At 43.3% G+C, this 18,282-nt stretch overlaps 1 protein-coding gene across 1 annotated transcript; it reads left to right on the forward strand.

Annotated features, from left to right (window-relative positions):
• Positions 1-427: 427 nt before the first annotated feature.
• Positions 428-7,789, forward strand: LOC128932998 (high affinity choline transporter 1-like). The gene is made up of 8 exons (XM_054269849.1): positions 428-605; positions 1,608-1,721; positions 3,310-3,465; positions 3,936-4,084; positions 4,580-4,723; positions 5,699-5,852; positions 6,683-6,900; positions 7,268-7,789. The coding sequence occupies exons 1-8, from the start codon at positions 428-430 to the stop codon at positions 7,787-7,789; spliced, it is 1,635 nt and encodes a 544-aa protein (XP_054125824.1).
• Positions 7,790-18,282: the final 10,493 nt, after the last annotated feature.

The following is an 18,282-nucleotide window of genomic DNA, read 5'->3' on the forward strand; positions in this document are numbered from 1 at the left end:
GCCTTGTGCTTAGAACCCAGAGAAATATGGATTATCTTCATACCATTTCATATCAGACAAAATATAACATTTCCCCTACTTTAAGCCAATCTGGTAGTACCCCTCACATCAGTTTTCCATTAGGCATATCAGCACTAATCCCTGTGCTCTTAATCTTTGCTCCTCACAAAAATAAGCTTGGATGTCTACTGGAGAAGGGGGAAGGCTGCAGAATTGCCAGTGTTTTTCCAAAGGCAGACCCTGCATCTGGTTCTCCAGACTTTGGGGGTTATCACTCTGTTTCATACTGCTTCTTTTGTTGCAAAGTCCAGCAGTTCCTTTACAAGGCACCGCTATTTCCACTGATTTTTTCTGATTGTGTACTCAATCAAAGAACATTATCATCACACCATTATTCTTCTATATAACCTAAACTGAGCAACAGAAAATGGCTCTAAATATACCAGGCTTAATATCTCTGAGTGTATTTTTTACATTAACTTTAGCTACTGGAATTTGGGCTTCTTGGAAAAGCAGAAAGGATCAGCAGAACAGGAACCCAACAGAGATGGCCATGGTTGGAGGCAGGAATATACATGTTTTCATTGGACTGTTTACTGCAACAGGTAAGCTTTCTTAAAAGGCTTTTTAAAATTCTTCTTAAAACACATGTATTGCATAGATCTGGGTGACTTTTCTTTCAAAGGAATTGAACTCCTTTAAAGTCAGGGTAGATTTTGCCTAAGTGTGACTTTAAAGGAGTATGGTTTCATGAATCATTTTGGGATGGATTCTTACAAACCTCTTCACACTGAGCAGAACCTAATGTTTATGTATATTCTCTTAAATTAAAGAGATTCGTTTAAGAGTTTAGTTAAGAGTTAAGAGTTTAATTTAAGAGTGACAAAAGAATACAACACTTTTCATTAAGGAGGACTGTGGTCTTAATTGTGAACCAGTTCCTGTTACCCAACATAACAGAAGAATTTTACCGACAGAAAAGTCCAGTTCTGTGTGAAATAAATTGTCACTCATGGTGAACATTGGTCTCTCTCTTAAAGAGAGAGTTTCCCTCAATTCCCTTTTCTCTCTTTGCTGGCTGGCATAATCTGAAATTTGCTTCCCTGACCTGTGTTTTGTAAAGGCATCTCCCAGTGGCATTTCCATGGCTAAGGCACCTAAATCTTTGTTGTAGGTTTGTTATCTGACTGCATTGCCTGTTTGCATTTGTTTTCCCTAATGTCTATTTTCTAAGACCCTGTAAGCGATGCTCTTGAAGGAGGGCAATTCTACAAAGGCAATTCCATTTCCTCTAGCAAAAGTCTTCCTCTGAGAAAAAAAGGTAATTAAAAATTACTATATTCAAATTGCCTCTAAGTATTTAAACATTGAGCTTTTCCGTGCACTCACAAATATTCATTCTTGAAGCTGGAAAAAAATTTAGAGTGAGATTATAATACTATTACCAATAGTCAGCACATCTCTGTATGGCAGAAAACTTTGCAAAGGAAATAGAGGTGTGATGAAATATTTGTATGAGAAAAATATTTACAAGTTCTCAGAATGTTTTGCAGGGCTAGTTGAGAATATGTCTTTCAGTTCTGACCTCTTATCTTCCATGATTACAGCCACCTGGGTTGGAGGAGCATATATCAACAGCACAGCTGAAATCATCTATTTACCTTCAAAAGGATTACTGTGGGTCCAGGCACCTGTGGGATTTGCCTTGTCCCTTGTTATTGGTAAATAATTCATGTGATCAGGACACATAAGCTTTAAAAATATATTATAGGAGTATATTAAGATATGTAACAGAATATAGGGTACATTTTAAATGTGATTTTGTTTTTTCAGTCTCCCATATATCAAGAATAAGCATTTATAATGCTGTCCTCTGAACTGAAACATAAGTTAGGGTAGCTTGGAGCTAGTGTAGAGTTTTGCCTGCTTGTAGTAATTTATGGGACAAAAATCTTATCTGAGAATTTAGAATAATGTGTCTATTGCTTTTTTGTGCATATTGCTTATTTCACATGGTCTGTAATTCACAGACTATTGAGAGTATTGATATCTAATTTTTTCCTTGTAATTTCTGAGTGATGAAATAATAGTATCTTGATTTTTCCACTAAAATGCATTCTTCTGAGTAGTCTCATCTCAGGATGAATGCGTCGAGTATCCAGCTCACAAGTTTATGCCACTTTGTAGCTGGTCTTTTTTTTTTTTTTTTTTTTTTTTTTTTTTGAAACTAAGCTAAGTGTGCAGTGTTCTATACCTGAGTTGCCATTTCTAACTCTGAAAATTACTGGACTCATGCTGAGGTTCAGCTCTCTTGCCAAGACCAAAGTTGCTTTCAGGCCACATTGTGTTATACTGAAAGGACACAGGATGATGAAAGAAAGGAGACCTGTGCAGACCTTACACAGGAATTTCTAAAAGAACAATAACCTTTATTCTCAAGTCAAAGAAAAGAGTCCAACTGACGTGAATATGAATCAAGCTTGGAAATATATTGCCAGGACTGCTTATGTGAGTAATTCCTACTAATGAAACTGAGTGCAGGTCTGATCCTGCAATCTTTGCTTAGGTCAGTAGTGCCCAGACAAGCAGTCCTGCTGGCTTCAGGGTTAGACACAATATGTATTCTTTAGTTTTAATGAGATGGCTGCACATCTGTGGTCCAATATTTAGATGAAGGTGGGTGAGACTATGCTCAATGTGCAGATTTAAAAAATATAGTTCTGGGAAGAGACAATGAAGGCACCAAAATGAAAAATCTAATCAGAAAAGGACCACATATCAACAGGTTGCACCACATGACCAAGGACAAAACTTTGGCTCCTTTTTAGCCAATATGAGACTTCAGTGCCTCACTCTGGCTACTGTCATCTTACATGGGATGATTTTCAGAAAACTTTATGTCTCAGATTGGTAGGTCTTTGAGGATGCAGAGGAGATTATATATGGGTATCCACTGAGCTAAATTCCTGTTACAGTCACACAGGTATTTTGTGCCATCTGGGGTGCCACAGGGGGAGACCTCCAGTAGCCACTCCAGAAAGATTTGGGTGTGCCAAAAGTGGACAGTCATATATATAATCTGTAAGCAGATATCCTTTATAAGAGGGGAACTTTCAAATGGATGAAACCCTACATTTAGCAAGTGAATTTAAACCCTGGTGTCTGATTGGCTGCTTCATTCTCTAGGGTCCATTATGTACAAATTCACTGGGTGGGTCTGAAAGACGTATACCATATTGCTCTTACCTCTTTTTTTCTTGGAATATAAAATATGCAAAATTCCACTAAAATGTCACTTCTTTCTGATAGGTGGTTTCTTCTTTGTAAATCCAATGAGATCAAAGAATTATGTGACTGTGATGGACCCCCTCCAAGAAACTTATGGGAACATGATGGGAACCTTACTTTTCATTCCACCACTGCTAGGAGAGGTGTTCTGGTTTGCAGCCATCCTGGCGTCCCTGGGTAAATACTTGCTTTCCTGTTATATCTGTTAGAGGTCACATGGACTGAGAGAGTGTAGTACACCTTTGGGAATTGTGGAAAGCTGTGCTTCATGTCTCTTTTTGTGAGAGGAACAAGCATTTCTCATTTCTAGAAAATATATTTTCAGGTTTAAAACAAATAGTGCTATATATTCATTATATTATAACAGAGAACTCTTCCAATATGAGTTTGTACCTTCCTCTTCCCTGTTGGAGAGGAGATGTAAAAAGGCAAGGTGCCTTGGCAATGGCCATGCAGCAAGGTGGAGCAGTAAGAGCAGGAAGGAATCATGGGCTCTCTTGAGCTCCCACTGTGCACGTTCTCTGTAGACTGCATTTTTCATACAGTTTGTTGTACAGGCACCAGGGGAATAACATATCCTTATTTATCCTCTATTCTGCACATATGAAATCTGTCTTAAGACACTTGACTGCTGTCCTTGTCTGCAGGAGCAACAATGAGGGTCATCTTGGATATTGGAGGCTCTTTGGCTATCACCATCTCGGCCTGTACTGTTATACTTTACACTCTGCTGGGAGGCCTCTACTCTGTTGCCTACACCGATGTCATCCAGATGGTTTTCATTACCCTCAGCCTGGCAAGTGCTGTGCATTTCTTTGGTAGTTTTCTAACTAAAGGGGAAAGTCCTGCTCTTCTTTTCAGCATGTCTCAGATGAAACATAACTTCCTTGACCTGCAGTTCCCCTTTAGGAGAACATTTTTCCTGAAAAATATTACAATCTTTGTACCTTATGCATTTCAGACAGTGCTCACAAGCCACTGGCCTTGCTGGGTGAACACAAAAAGGTCTGCACAAAAGTGAAGTTTGCAGAACCTGTCTAGAACCATCTTGAATGGAGAGAGATCTGTCTACAGAAAGTACCAATTAACCTGAATTACAGACTCATGGTCTTGATGATGCCATGAACCAGAAACATATAGATTTAGAGTAAGGAAGGGGGAGAAAGGAAGACTCTAAGTCTAGGCTTAATCTTATGTAACTCAACATTCTACATCTACCTTAACTTAAGCATCTGTTCTCCAAGAAAAGGGATACTGGGAAAATGGTTAACAACTTCCATTTCTATCCTAGTGGATCTGTATCCCCTTTGCCCTGGTGAATTCTGCAACAGAAAGTATTTATTACACTGCAACCCATCAATCCTACCAAGACCCTTGGATTGGGAAGATAGAAAAACAGTATCTTGGAAGGTGGCTGGATGACTTCTTCTACTTGGTATGGAGTACTTCTTGGACAAGTGCTTGGGAGGAGAAATTGTGCAGGGGCTTTCTGGAAAGTTTGCAAGTTCTACCAGCCAGGAGCCCTGCACTGCAGGGCCAGCTGACACGGGCTGGAGGTGTAAAACTGTCCCTCAGCACCCTCTGCAGCAACCTAAATGGACTGGGGAGACCCAGGGCTCAGCTGTGGGATGAAAAGAAGCAGTAGGGCCACTCCATCCTTTACCCACATGGAGAACATACCTCTTGGGTAAGACCATCCAGGCAGCCAGTTTCTCTCCTGGCACCTAAATTAGTAATTTCCTACCTTTTGAGACGCTGCTCTTGCAGCCTCAATAGTGTGCTTTTAACATAAATATGTAAAATTCCCTCTGTTTGAAAAAAAAAATAATTAAAATTACATGACTGCCAGTCATCAGCAAGCACAGTGCAATTTGCTCCATTGCACAACACAACTTTTGAGTTAGCAAAATAGCCAAGACTCCAGGAGGCTGTTCTGCTCTTACTAAACCAATAATAGGGACATGTAGAAGTTTGTTTGGTGAGGACAGAATCTTCAGATTTTATCTGATTAATTTTGTTTACTAAGAAAGTGAAAATTGTGGTTTTATTTTTCATTTTAAAAGCTGAATAGCTAAGTTTGGGTAGATTTATTTACAAAAGCTGCATTCCTGAAAAACTTCCCTTTCACTTCCTCTGTGCCTGATGCACAATTCCAAACAACCGTTTTTCAGCTTCCTCCATCTGCCAAACCATTAACCTGTTTTCATTAAAATTTCACATCCAATGTGAATGGATGAAAACAAAGAAAACAGGGAATTCTCAACTATCAGAAATATTATCCTCAAGAGTTAGAGCTGGGCAACATTTATGCACTTGAAATGAGAATTTGATTATTTGAAATTAGAATTTATTATGGATGGTGCCCTACAGCAGCCTGGTGGGTACCACTGGTAACCGGTGAATGTTTCAGGTGCTTGGGAGCATCCCGTGGCAGACTTACTTCCAGAGGGTGCTCTCTGCTGCCTCGACAGGACAGGCGAGGCTCATCTCCTACCTCTCTGGGCTCGGGTGCTTTGCTATGGCCGTGCCCTCGGTGCTCATTGGGGCAGTCGCAGCATCAACAGGTAAAATAAATAGTTTGTCTCTGAGTAACCAGTGTGGTTTTGGCAAAGGTGGTTAAAACGGGATCCAAAGAAGTCCTGACAGAGACTTCAAATTACCCCATCCCATGATCCTCGACACCAAGATAGGTGATCCATCCAGAAAATGTGGAGCCCTCTGAGGTACACTGCACAACTACTTACAGATGCTTTAACAGACCCAAGACCTGTTTAAAGCTATTTCCTTATGATGAAATGACTTTTCCCACACTTTGTGTTGAGGAAAGATGAAGGCAGACTCTCTAAAGCCTTGTATAATCCTATTTTAGAATAAATTTTATGCTTCATTCTGTTCATGCCTTTGACATGTAAGACACAACAACTTACTACAGATTGTTAATAAGGTTCTTGCTTGCAGGAATCAAGTTCAGTCCTGTAAACTCACTGTCTCCATGCAGGGAATCAGTTCTGCGTTGGCTGTGAGCAAGGGTAAAAGGGCAGCCAGATCACTGAACATTTAAGGAAATCAGCTCAAGTCATGACTTCATCCAATTCCCTTCTCCTCATGAGCAGTGTCTAGAGGTTGACCTTTAATAGAGTCAATTCTGGAAGGACACCCATTTCTATAGATGCTGTTGAGGAAAAAGAAATTTTTGATCTAGTGGGAGCTGCAGCATGCTTAAGGGAATCACAAAAGTTCACAAAAGAACCAAAAAAAATCAATCTGTCCTAAAATACTGAGTGGGTCTCAGTTCCTAGCCCTTTGTGACTGGCCCCTGTGAAAAGACAATTTCAAAGCCAGCAGAAATGTTGACAAAGGATTTGTTGTGACTTTTCCTTGTTTTGTTTTAAAGACTGGAATCAGACAAGCTACGGTCTTCCAAGTCCATTTGAGAGAGGGGAGTCAGCAATGATCCTCCCACTTGTTTTACAACATCTCTGCCCAGCATACATCTCCATTACTGGTTTGGGAGCCATCGCTGCTGCTGCAATGTCTTCTGCAGATTCAGCTCTTCTCTCCACTGGCTCCATGTTCGCTCACAATATCTACAGGAAAATCCTGAGGAAAAAGGTACCTGCTTGCAGCATTCAGTAGTTTTGGTGTCAGGAAAGACAGTCTTGCTTTCTGGACAGAGCTCCAAACATAAGCCAGGGGTGTTCATATCCTTGGTAGGGGTACCAGTACCCACACTGGTGAGCTTTGCTCATTCTAACAAGACTAGTGTAAAATTTGGACTAAAGTATTAATGGAAACAGCATAAAACCATGACCCTTAAAATCAGAGGGCCCCTCCAGGGGTACCTGCCTTGCCTGGCTGCTGGTAGCAAGCAGGGCCTGAAAGCATCAAGGGCTTGGGGAGAACCAGCCCAGGCCAGGGCAGTGCTGGCCATCCTGCCAGAAAACACTGTGTCTCTTATGCTGCAATCTCTGCTTTACAGGCTTCAGAGACAGAGGTGTTGTGGGCCATGAGGACCTCCATGGTGGCGTTTGGGGCTGGGGCTGCTGTTCTGGCATTTTACTCCAGCTCTGTCTACGACCTCTGGTTCCTCAGTGGGGAGCTGGTGTACGCCCTCCTCTTCCCCCAGCTCTGCTGTGCCCTCTTTGCACCCAGCACAAACACCTACGGATCGGCTGCTGGCTTCTTGGTTGGGCTCCTGCTGAGGCTACTGGCAGGGGAGCCTGCCCTGAGCATCCCCCCTGTCATCCGCTACCCAGCCTGCTCCCTGCTGAACGGGACCTACAGCCAGCTCTTCCCCTTTAAAACATTCACTGTGCTTCTTACCTTGGGCACAATCCTTGCTGTTTCACACCTGGCCAAGGCTTTGTTTCAGAACAACCTCCTCCCTCACAGCTGGGATGTTTGCAATATCACAGGGAGAACTGCCATCCTCATCCCGTTGCAGCAGGTGGAGAAACAGGAGCCTTTGCCAACCACTGCACTAGAAGAGAACCACGATTAAATATGGGGTTTCATTTGAAAGGCCACGGCGTGTTCAGCAGTTAGAGCACGGCACAGACAGCATCGCTCTCTGCTTTCACTAATGATTTATTTAAATCCCTAACAAATAAATAAAGAGGCATTCTGTTCATCCAAGGAGAATATGTGAGTTTGAAGTCAGCAGTGATTAAAGTCACATGGTAATGGAGCACAATCTTGTGGTGGTGACCACGGCACAGCTTGGGCCGCAGCAGTGGTTGCTTTGAGGTGCCCCTGGTACCTGAAAGCAAAGCTATAATCTTGCTCCAACAATTAGGGTGTTCCCAAGTCATCTACTTTGCTGACCACAAGGAAGACAAATAAATGTCTGATAGATTGGGTATTCTTGATTAAAAAAAAAAAAAAAAAAGGTGAGCAGACCTGTTTCCATTACACAGCAAGGGGTTTAGCATAATCATCCCTGGGGAGCACATCAAACCCCTGAAAATACAAATTACTGAAAGCAGTGCAACTGCCACAGCAGTGCAGCTGTAATATCAGTTCTGCACCATTTCTTGTATGCTTTACAAAGCTTTCCTTCGTACTGCAAAAGTTTTTGCACGTCTCTCCCCACTGCAGTATCTGCCAGTGGATCCCTCAGCCTGGGAATGTGTGAGACATTCCCTCTATACAACCTGGTAGGGCAGTAACAGGTAAGCAAGGTAAAGCAACAGCCCTTAACTATTCACTAAGAAACATTTAATTGCCACTATTTAACAAAAACCAGATAGGAAAATAGAGATGCCAGACAGACTATTGGAATTTTGTCTAAAACCTGTTACATTCAAATCTGAATTTTGTCTAAAACCTGTTAAATCACTTATGTCAAGGTTTTACCCTAGCATAGCAACGGGATGGCGTGTGACATACACAAACTGGTATGTGAGAAGTCAGAGGACTGTGATGACAGAAAGGTGCTGGAAACTGATCCGAAACTTTCCTGCAGGACAGAAAATCCTAAAATGCTGAAGGCAAGATCCCAAAAAGATTCAAGCCACAAATAAGTACAGAAAAGCCCCCAATACCTTGTTTGCATAAATTCTTAATGGCTTGGAAGACAAGAAACCCAGATAAATAGCGAGTTTGGACTCTAGCCGGAAGTCTGATGGACTGAGAACATGCCCCAGTGAGATGGAGCATTAAGATGTGAGCTGAATTAAAGATTCAGGAGGATTCCATAGTAATGGCTCACAGATGGCTGTCATTTTATACTTCCTTCAGCAGCATCTTACCAGGGTCAGCTGCAATCCACCAGGAACCACACTCACAGTACCTTTCCAAAACGATTGTGGGAGCTGCTGTGAGTGGAAACACCTGGCACTGCTGAAAGGAAGATATTTACTGGCATAACCAAAATATCCTGCAGCAGAGTAACCCTCACAGCCAAGAGAGCTGCTGAGGTGAAAACAAGGTGCTGCTCCATGATTTACTTCCAGCATGGGCATGCTCAAGGTGAGAAGCTCCACTGGTGCCACTGTGCATTACTGCAGCAAGCCCAGCAAGAAGCCACAAGACTCTGAATTGTACCAAGGCAACTGCCTTGGCTCAGGAGCAAGACTGCCAGCCCTGCACTCTAGATTTGGCTTTGAGGATTCTGCTCCCTGTGGGGGATCATTCATCTCTTTTAAAATATCCCTTCTCAGCAAGGCGGAGATTCTGCTCCTCCTCAGAAAAATTTCACATAACCTTATGTTTTGTGCTAGTGTTAGTGAACACCTGGGCACACTAACCTTCCAATGCACAGCCATCCTGTTGATATGCTTTGTTAAACCAAGACCAAAAATTCTCTCCTGTGTCTCTAGAGACTGCCATGAAATATTAATTATAATGTGTCTAGAAAAGGGGGGGAAAAAAAAAACCTGGTTTAAAAATCAAAAGCTTTGCCATTGACTATAGCCCTAGGCTGTCACCCACGGGAGTCTTTGACCCAGCCGTGATTTGAGTGGGAGTGTGTGAGGTTGTGCTTACGCAAGGGAGGCACAAGGCTGTCATTACCCCAGCGCCAGGAGAACAGGGCTCTCCTTAAAGCACAGGTGCTGGATGCTGATTCAAACATACTCCCCTGAGAGATTTAGGGGTGACCTAGTTTGGGGACCTGTCCATCCCCCTGTGTGGGGCAGACCAAAGCTGACATGCTGTATTTTAACTGGGGCACAGACCTGTTGCACGACCCAGAGAGGAGTGAAACCCCAATGCCCTCATGCCAAGGTTATCATCCTACTTCCTGACCATAGAATCGCAGAATGCTAAGGGCTTGGAAGAGACATTAAAGATCATCTAGTTCCAAGCCACCTGCCATGGGCAGGGATGCCACTTACTAGGTGAGGTTGCTCAGGGCCCCATTCAACCTGGCCTTGAAGACTTCCAGGCACTGGGCATCTAAAACTTTGTGGGCAACCTGTTTCTGTGCCTCACTAACCTTTAAGTAAAGATTCATTATTTAGTCTAAAAATACCCTCTTTCATTTAAAAAATACTGCCCCTTGTCCTGTCACTATCTGTTTATACAAAAAGTCCCCTCCTTTTTATAAGCCCCCTTAAGGCTGCAATGAGGACTCCATGGAGCTTTCTCTTCTGCAGGCTGAGCAACCCCTAACCTCTCAGACTGTCTCCATAGCAGAGGTGCTCCATCCCTCTGATCCTCTTTGTGGCTTCCTCTGGTCCCAATCAGCACATTTTCCTGTGCCAGGACCCCAGAGCTGGATGCAGCACTGCAGGTTGGATCTCACCAGAGCAGAGCAGAGGGCCAGAATGCGCTCCCTCACCCTGCAGGCCACGTTGCTTTTGAAGGAGCTCAGGATCCATTCCACACAGCAGCTCTGACAGGCAAATACCTACATCTGGAGATACCTTTCCACTATTGTGCTCAACTTCTCCTGCTTTTACCCTGCAGAGACCCAAAGTTTGATATTGCAGCCTTCCTGTGCTAAAAGGTTTGGCATGGCAGGCAATAGATCCACAGCTTCCTGAGAGAGCAGCGAAGGACACTGCTGGAGAGTGTCACCACTGCCACCATGTTATCACCCAGCGTCACCACAGAAACTCACAGAGACTTCAAACATGAGTCTTTGCTGTCAGGGGTATCTGCCATATTCAGCCATACTTGGCCCTGGCAAAGCTTCCCTAAATTTCATACCACTAACAGTGCTCTGCTTTGTGTGAAGATGGCAAAAACACAATTACAGTAACTCTCACAAATGCTTACCATTTTCCATCCTTATATGACTCCTCTGAACATCCCCCAGCAAGCTTAAAAAGAAAACATTCATCAAGGTCAGACAAAGTTTTGGAAGCAATTAGGTGCAAGTAAAATAAATACAAAAGTACTTCTGTCCTATACTTAATGCCCAAATGCCTAGTTGTTCCAGTCCAGCAGACTCAAGGTCCTTGAGGTGTTGCCAGCATGGGGGATAATGACACAACTCCTGTGAAGCCATTCTGTCCGTGGGTTACGGCCTCCAGTTCATATTCCCTTATTTTTCTTCCAGTTTACCTCTCCACATGTGGATTTACCCCCTTTGACCCTTAGAAGTGTCCATGACAATGACTCTATACAGTTTCAGTTTTGATTAACTTTTCTCAGCCTAGACAGCTGCTACATAAAGCAGCAAACACCAGCATCCAGCAGTACTCTATTGTTTCCTTGGCTGGCAGGACCCACTGAGATACCCTGAGGCTTCCATTGTCTTGTCTTTCTTTGACATTTTTACAGTTCATCTTTAGAGCATCTGAGATGGGATCAGACTGAAATTCGATTAAGAAAGAACCATACAAAATCAATGCCATGTGCATTAGGTGGATTAAGAACTGGCAGGTTTGAAATGCAATTACAAGTAGGAAATTACCATCCAGTATCAGAGCCTTTAGTGAGAGTGATTCTTGGCATCATGCTATGGACCTGCACTTACCAGTGACTGGGTGGGCAATGAGGAGCAGCCCACATCGTGTGCTCAGCTGGTCAAACAAGCTGCAGGTCAGTGTGGGCTCATGGACAATCTAATGCAGGTGTCTACAGAGAGATCAAATGTGTCACAGCCTAAAACAAACTGTTGGCTGTCCGCAAAGGAAGGCCTGAGTGATGCTATGCACTGCAATGTCGAGATTTAGGTGAGATCAATCTTACCCAGAGCATGCTCCTGCTACTTTGTCTCTTTTTTTTCCCTCACCAGCAGGGTTTATGACAACATCCAGTGTCTGGAAGTTAAAACTAGACAAATTAAGACTAAAATGAGGCTCAGCATTTTAAAGGTAAGGTCCATTAAGGAGAGTAAGCTGGCAAGGGCTGAGGTGGATTTGCCATCACCGAAAAGGCTACAGTGAAAGTGGAAGCTTTTCTCAGTTATCCCTCTGTTTTAAGAGGAACCCATTCAGTGTAGCCCTAGGGCATCTGAGGTCCAGCCCAGCGTTCAGACTGACAAATCCCAGCAACATTGTTTGTTCCTTACTTCTCTCAGCCCTGCAATCAGGTACCACTGAGGTAACCACTGCCACTTCTGTATTAATGCTGACACTGCTCAGAGCCCTGTTTGCTACCCTTGAACTCCAACAATAAGAAGTTAAGAACACAGTGTGATTTGGATTTCTAAATCTAAACTGAGTCCTCCATCAGCAGACTCTCTGTATCCTGGACCCCAAGAGGTCTGTTCAAACATGAGGGAAGAAAGTCTCCTTCTCTCAGTGATGGTGCTGCATGACTCCTCCAGCAGCCACCTACCCATCCTGCACTGAAAAATCAAGCTTCCATCTCTGCTGTGTTGGGAGCAGTTCCTAAGTCTTCCACACACAGGCTGAGTTGGGGTGAAAGGCCCAGGCTATAAGGACTATAAGTGGTGCTGTGATGTCCATGTGTGGTGCTCCAGGGGGAAGCCACCCACTGTGCCTGTGCAAGGGTCTGAGCTGTGACTGCCCTGAGTTACCCGAACTTATTTCCACGGGAGACACCATAATTACACCTCCATTGCTCAATCACAGTCATTATTTGAAAGACCATATGCCTGACATGCTTCAGCAGCTGCTCTGCAAGGCCAGATGGGCTGGATTCAGTTCACCTCAGTGCTCTGTATTCCAGCTGCCTCGCAAGTGCTGTGTCCAGGCACCGAAACCGGCACAGATAAGGAGATTGCCTGCAGCAAGGATCATCAGGTCTGGCTCTCTAGAGAGACCCTGTGGCAGCCCCTGCTCCGTGCTTCAGCAAGCCATTGTGAGCCTCATCAGTGGTAGAAAAATGAGTTCTGGCTTTGGCAGCTCAGACGCCATGAGGACACAGCTGTCGACAGGACAGGTCAGAGTAAATACTTTGCACCAAATTTAGGCCAAATGAATTGAAGAGCTGCTTAGGTGATCCACATAAAAAGAGTGGTTAAGACTGAAGTGTGAATATTTAAACAATGCATTTCAACTAGACCAACTTAATAATGCTTAATTATTGCTTTTCGTAATTATTACTCATTTTTAATTTTACTTGTCGCCCAACCTGTACATATCAGATTAGGATTTAATGTACATATCCTGCATCCTAGGACTGTGATCACATCAGAGATGAGAGACAGGCTTGAGCACCTGGAGCATCCCAAGATTTGAGATGAAAAAAGCTTGTGCTATTCTGGTAATGGACAACAATGGAGACAAAAAAGGGGGAAAAAAGAGGAGGGAAAAAGGGAACACAGAAGAGACCCTTTTGCACTTGTCCCTTCCCTTTTTGAGACTGTTTTCATTCTGCACACAGTGGATAGATGTGCCATTCATTTTGCTGAATTCTGCAATTGAAAGTATTTATATTGCTAATGAGTAACAGTGAAAAATACCATGGGTATGCAAAGCTGAACTAGAAACTTGAAAAATGGTCAGATGAATCTTCCTTGTGATAAAGGCTCCTCTTGTATATTCTTTGTATGGTATAGCACTAACCAACAGACATTAACCTAGGACACTGATGTGAGGCAAAGGGTTATAGGAATGACTGAACTTCCAAAGTGTCCAAAGTGGAACATAATTATTTTATCTAATTGGAATTGCATTAGTATTTAATTTTACCACCACAAGTTGAGTTAATCAGTGACATCAAGACTGGAGGCAGCCTGGGCTGCAGTGATAATGCACTAGTGGAGTTCACATCCTGAGGGATAAAGGTCAGGCAAAGAATAAAACCAGGACCCTGAATTTTAGAAAAAAAAACTTCCAATCCTTCAAAGAGTTAGTCAATAGGACACCTGTGGAAACCTGCCCTCAGGGGCAAGGGAGCAGAAGAGAGATGAGAGATCTTAAAGGACATTTTCCATAGAGCACAAAAGCTCTCAATCCCCAGGTATTAGAAATCAGGAAAGGAAGGCAAGAGACCAGCAGGGCTGAGTTGAGACCTGCTAGAGAAACTAAATGCACAGGCAGTGGAGCAGGAACAGGTATCCTGGGAAGAGAATAAGGACATTGCTCAGGTGTGTAAAGATAGGGATGAGGAAGGAGCAGCTGTAGAGAAAGGAAAATGAGTAGTGGTTTTAAATTGGAGGAGATTCAACTTGTATTAGATATAAGGAAGAAAATTTTTACAGTGAGGGTGGTGAAATACTCAAACAGATTGCTCAGAGAGGCAGGATAATGACCACCTCAGAGACTCCAGATAGTGAGGATTTATTTTCTCTGTTTTTACATAAACTTCCTAGGAAAAAAGCAATCTTGTGCTTTGGTTTCCCAATGAAAGAACATGGGGATATTCCACTCTCGCTGAGTACAGAGGAAGGATGTATTGTCTTGGAAGATATTTATTGCCACAGCAACACCCCATGGGCAAATGTCAGCCATCCCCACTCAAAGGTGTGTTTTGAGCACCTCCAATTTAATAAAAGCTATTTTCAAATGGCTCCCTTCTACTAAGCATCTCTGCATTCTCAGATAAACATTTCTGCATCATCATTTGATTTTTTCCTCTCATTTCCTAACCTGCAAACACACAGGCCAAACCCACAAGACTTAGGCAGTGTAAAAAGTGCTTAAAAAGTGAATGAATGCTGTCAGACCAGAACTGCCCATTGTCTTTCTTCTTACAGCTGTTGATTGATCTGAGGTCAGAAAGGGGATTTTTGTACTGTGCCTCTGCAGAAAAAATAAAAGGCAAAAAGAAACCGGTGAAATCTGCAAAGGCAAATTTGACCAGGTTTAACTTCAGATGCTGAAAAATCCTTTTTCATCTTATGCAAATGGAAGGAATGTTTTTACACACCAAGACATCACAACAAATGTTCTTCTCACTTCCAGAAGACCAGAATAAGCTAAGCACGGATGACTAACCTCATGTGAAGGAGGAGGGGCCAGCAGAATGTTACCTATTTTTTGACTACTTCTGTGCCAGGTGCATGTTTCTTTGCTGGTCTGGAAGCCTGCAGCTCTCTCCTGCTCTCTGCCAGCTGTTTGCCAGCTCACTACAACATCAACCAAAACAAGGGTGAGCAGCTTCTGCAGACCGGGCAGATGCAATGCCCTGCAGTTGCTGTTAACATTTCTTTGCTGAGTTTTCTCTTATGGTTTCTTGCAGGATGAAATTACCTCTAAAGGGCTACCTCAGGTCTGTAACCTCTTCAAATATTTAACTCTGGTGGTTTTTATCTTTTCTTCAGCAAAAAACAAGGTCAAGCATTTTATCAAGTCCAAAAAAGACATCAATGCAAAAGGGTGAGAATAAAAAAGCAAACCCTCTGTACAAAGCACTTCAGTGTACTCAAGCAGCATATTAGAGAGCAAAAGGAGCTTTCTGGCTCCTATCTGGCTGTTGTTACAATCGTTAATGTGGTTTTGTTCCATTACTAATGGCATCAGAATGAGAAATCAGGCCCTCCAGAAAAACTTGAGAGACTGTTGTTTCCCATCTGGCAATGAGAAGAAAGGAAAAAAAAACATTTAAAATAATGGAAATAAGCAACGGGAAGACCTAAAATACTGAGCATGTAGCAGTAAAATCTGCAGATGCCTACAGCAGGGTAGGAGTGGCAAACTAAATATTTTACAGACCTTCTAAGTAATTCCCAGAGCTTGGTAGTTTAAGGCTACTTTGTAATTAAACAAAGACAACCTAATTTTTTACAGTGTGTATTATATTGCTTGATACATTTATGTTTTCTAGAATTGCTGATTGACAAGCAGAGAAAAATGAAACCAGAAGAGCAGCACTAATGGATGAAAAACCTACAACCTGAAGTGGCATATCATTAGCCTCATCTGAATGTGGCTGGACAAGATTTTAATAAAAAGCTTTGCTAGGAAAATTCATCATGAATATACCAAGGTAAGTAAAATTAAGAATAACACTCCAATCTGGCTTTTCTGTAAAGTTACTCTGAGTTAACCACCAAATCCTGCAGCAGAGCCAGGCAGGATGCATCCCTTCACTCACACCTGGCAGAAACTGCTCCCCCTCTGAAGCCTTGCACCTATGACCAAGCACCAAAGCCCAGGATGTCCACAGCATCCTCTCCAAACTCCAGCACAATAGCAGGTGATATCTGCTGAAGTTCATCCCCATTGCCTTTGGGGTGCTAGGAGGTGGATGGGTGCTGGCAGGACTCAGATGGGTCAAGCATCAAGGTTAAATTCAGTTTGATTGGTTGCTAATCAATAATCCAGTCATCATCAGTACAGGAGGAAATTACTTGAGGTTATGCTAGAAGATATTACTAAAAATTGCTTCTCTGGAAGGGTTGTCAACCACTTGAACAGGCTGCCCAGGGAAGTGGTGGAGACACCACCCTGGAGGTATTTAAAAGACATGTACATGTGGTTCTTATGGGCATGGCTTAGTGGGGGACTTGGCAGTGCTGGTTTAATGATTGGCTTGGTGATCTCTTCCAGCCAAACTGATCCTATGATTCATTGAAGCCAAGTGATTCTCTCCATAGTGACTTGTCGATGGGCCGTACCCCAAGGCCTCCAGCAGCAGCCCCCACAGTGCAGCTCATATGGCCACACTTCTCCACGGGCTGCAGGCAAGAAGACTGCCCCAAAACTCCCCCTGTCCCTGCTGCTCCCCTGCCTTGCCAGTGGGCCCCCACCCTGCCCAGCTGTCAGCCAGCACTGCCATTTCACACTCCAATGCATTTCTGCTTAAGAGAAACCTCCTCCCTTGCAGGGGGGATGTTTGCAGCACAGAGAGAGGAAGCATTGCTCTCGGGGAGAGAGGAACCAGCCAGCTCTCAAAGAAATACGGCTTATAATGCTTTCTTAATGCTGAGCACTTTGTGATATGTATTTCTTGAGGTGCAGTTGATACTAAAAAAACCCTCTAATCTCTAGATATTTAATAATTTTCCCTTTAAAAAGAAGGAATTTAAAAGTTCTTTGCTGTTAATTATTGATGTTGAACACAAACACAGGACTTCCTTTTATCGCAAGACTGAACATTTGACCTATGGTAGCCAAAACTGTGAAAATTTGAGAGGACCTCCAAGCCTGTATTTCAATTTCATTACTATCGTCTGTCTTTCCAATAAAGTGCATTAACTCAGTGCAACCAGTTGGATTTAAAATATGCAGGGTTCAATTAATTTTGTGTGAGGATATAGCTCATAAGTTGTGCTGCCAAAATAGTTCACTGGGCCACAAGTTCAAAAATAATTTATATAAAGGCTGAAAGAAACAAAAAAGGAAAATTACACAAAGCACATCACCGTGAGACTTTCTTTAATGCTCTGAGGAATAAAACTGCCATAAAGTGATGGGATCAGGAAGAAACTTCACCTGACACAATCTGTCCCAGGGAAAGCACTACACACTTTTTCATGCAATTACATTTTCACCAGGGACACCCAGGCACGACATTGGCCTAACGCAGCAGAGAGGATTTGGCAAAGCACAGGAGCAGCTCAGACAGATGAGGTGGAAGGGAAGCATTTCATGGCCAGCCTCTGCAGATCCAGTGCAAACACACTTCCAGGCAACCCCAGCACCGTGGCAGGCTGCAAAACCTACATGGGATCTAACACTTGGGCAGAACATCCTCACTGATCTCTCCTTCCCTGCCCCTTCATCTGAGTATTATGGCTGAAGCTTCAGGAGATGCACCAGAAGTTGGTGAAGCTGGAGATTTTTTTGCACCTGAACAAAATCTGGGCCCTGGAGTCCATAAAGATTGCACTCTCTCTTGTCAAGGCCTGACTTAATTCCTGGAAGTCCCTCCTGAGATGTGCATGAAAGAAGCTGTAATGCCATATAGAGCATGGCAGCACATGATAGTGTCACACTTGGTTGAAAAGCCCCAGCAGAAGTGAGTCCCCTGCAGCTGAGCCTTGCACAAGCCTCACTCCTGCTCAGCCCTCCATCCAGAGCTGTGCTTCAGCCATCCAGACCCCTGTGGGAATCACCTGTTCATAAGGAAACCTGCATGTAAAACCTGCATGCAAACCATACAGTGCAGGGGGAAAGTGACTGCTCAGCACAGGTGGCTCGGGCAGATCGCAGCTGTCCCTCCCTGCCTGGGTGATTGTCCTCTCCTCCA

This window comes from Melozone crissalis, unplaced genomic scaffold (assembly GCF_028551555.1).
Source record: "Melozone crissalis strain CALT ecotype California unplaced genomic scaffold, PUWL_Pcris_2 ptg000008l_1, whole genome shotgun sequence".
Lineage (NCBI taxonomy): Eukaryota > Metazoa > Chordata > Aves > Passeriformes > Passerellidae > Melozone > Melozone crissalis.

Bases quoted from the DNA above. Each gene is read 5' to 3' on its own strand.
- LOC128932998 (XM_054269849.1), top strand. From the start codon at position 428: ATGGCTCTAAATATACCAGGCTTAATATCTCTGAGTGTATTTTTTACA. The intron at 1,722-3,309 runs GTAAATAATTCA...TCTTTCTGATAG, and splicing joins TGCCTTGTCCCTTGTTATTG to GTGGTTTCTTCTTTGTAAAT. The intron at 4,724-5,698 runs GTATGGAGTACT...TGAATGTTTCAG, and splicing joins TGGATGACTTCTTCTACTTG to GTGCTTGGGAGCATCCCGTG.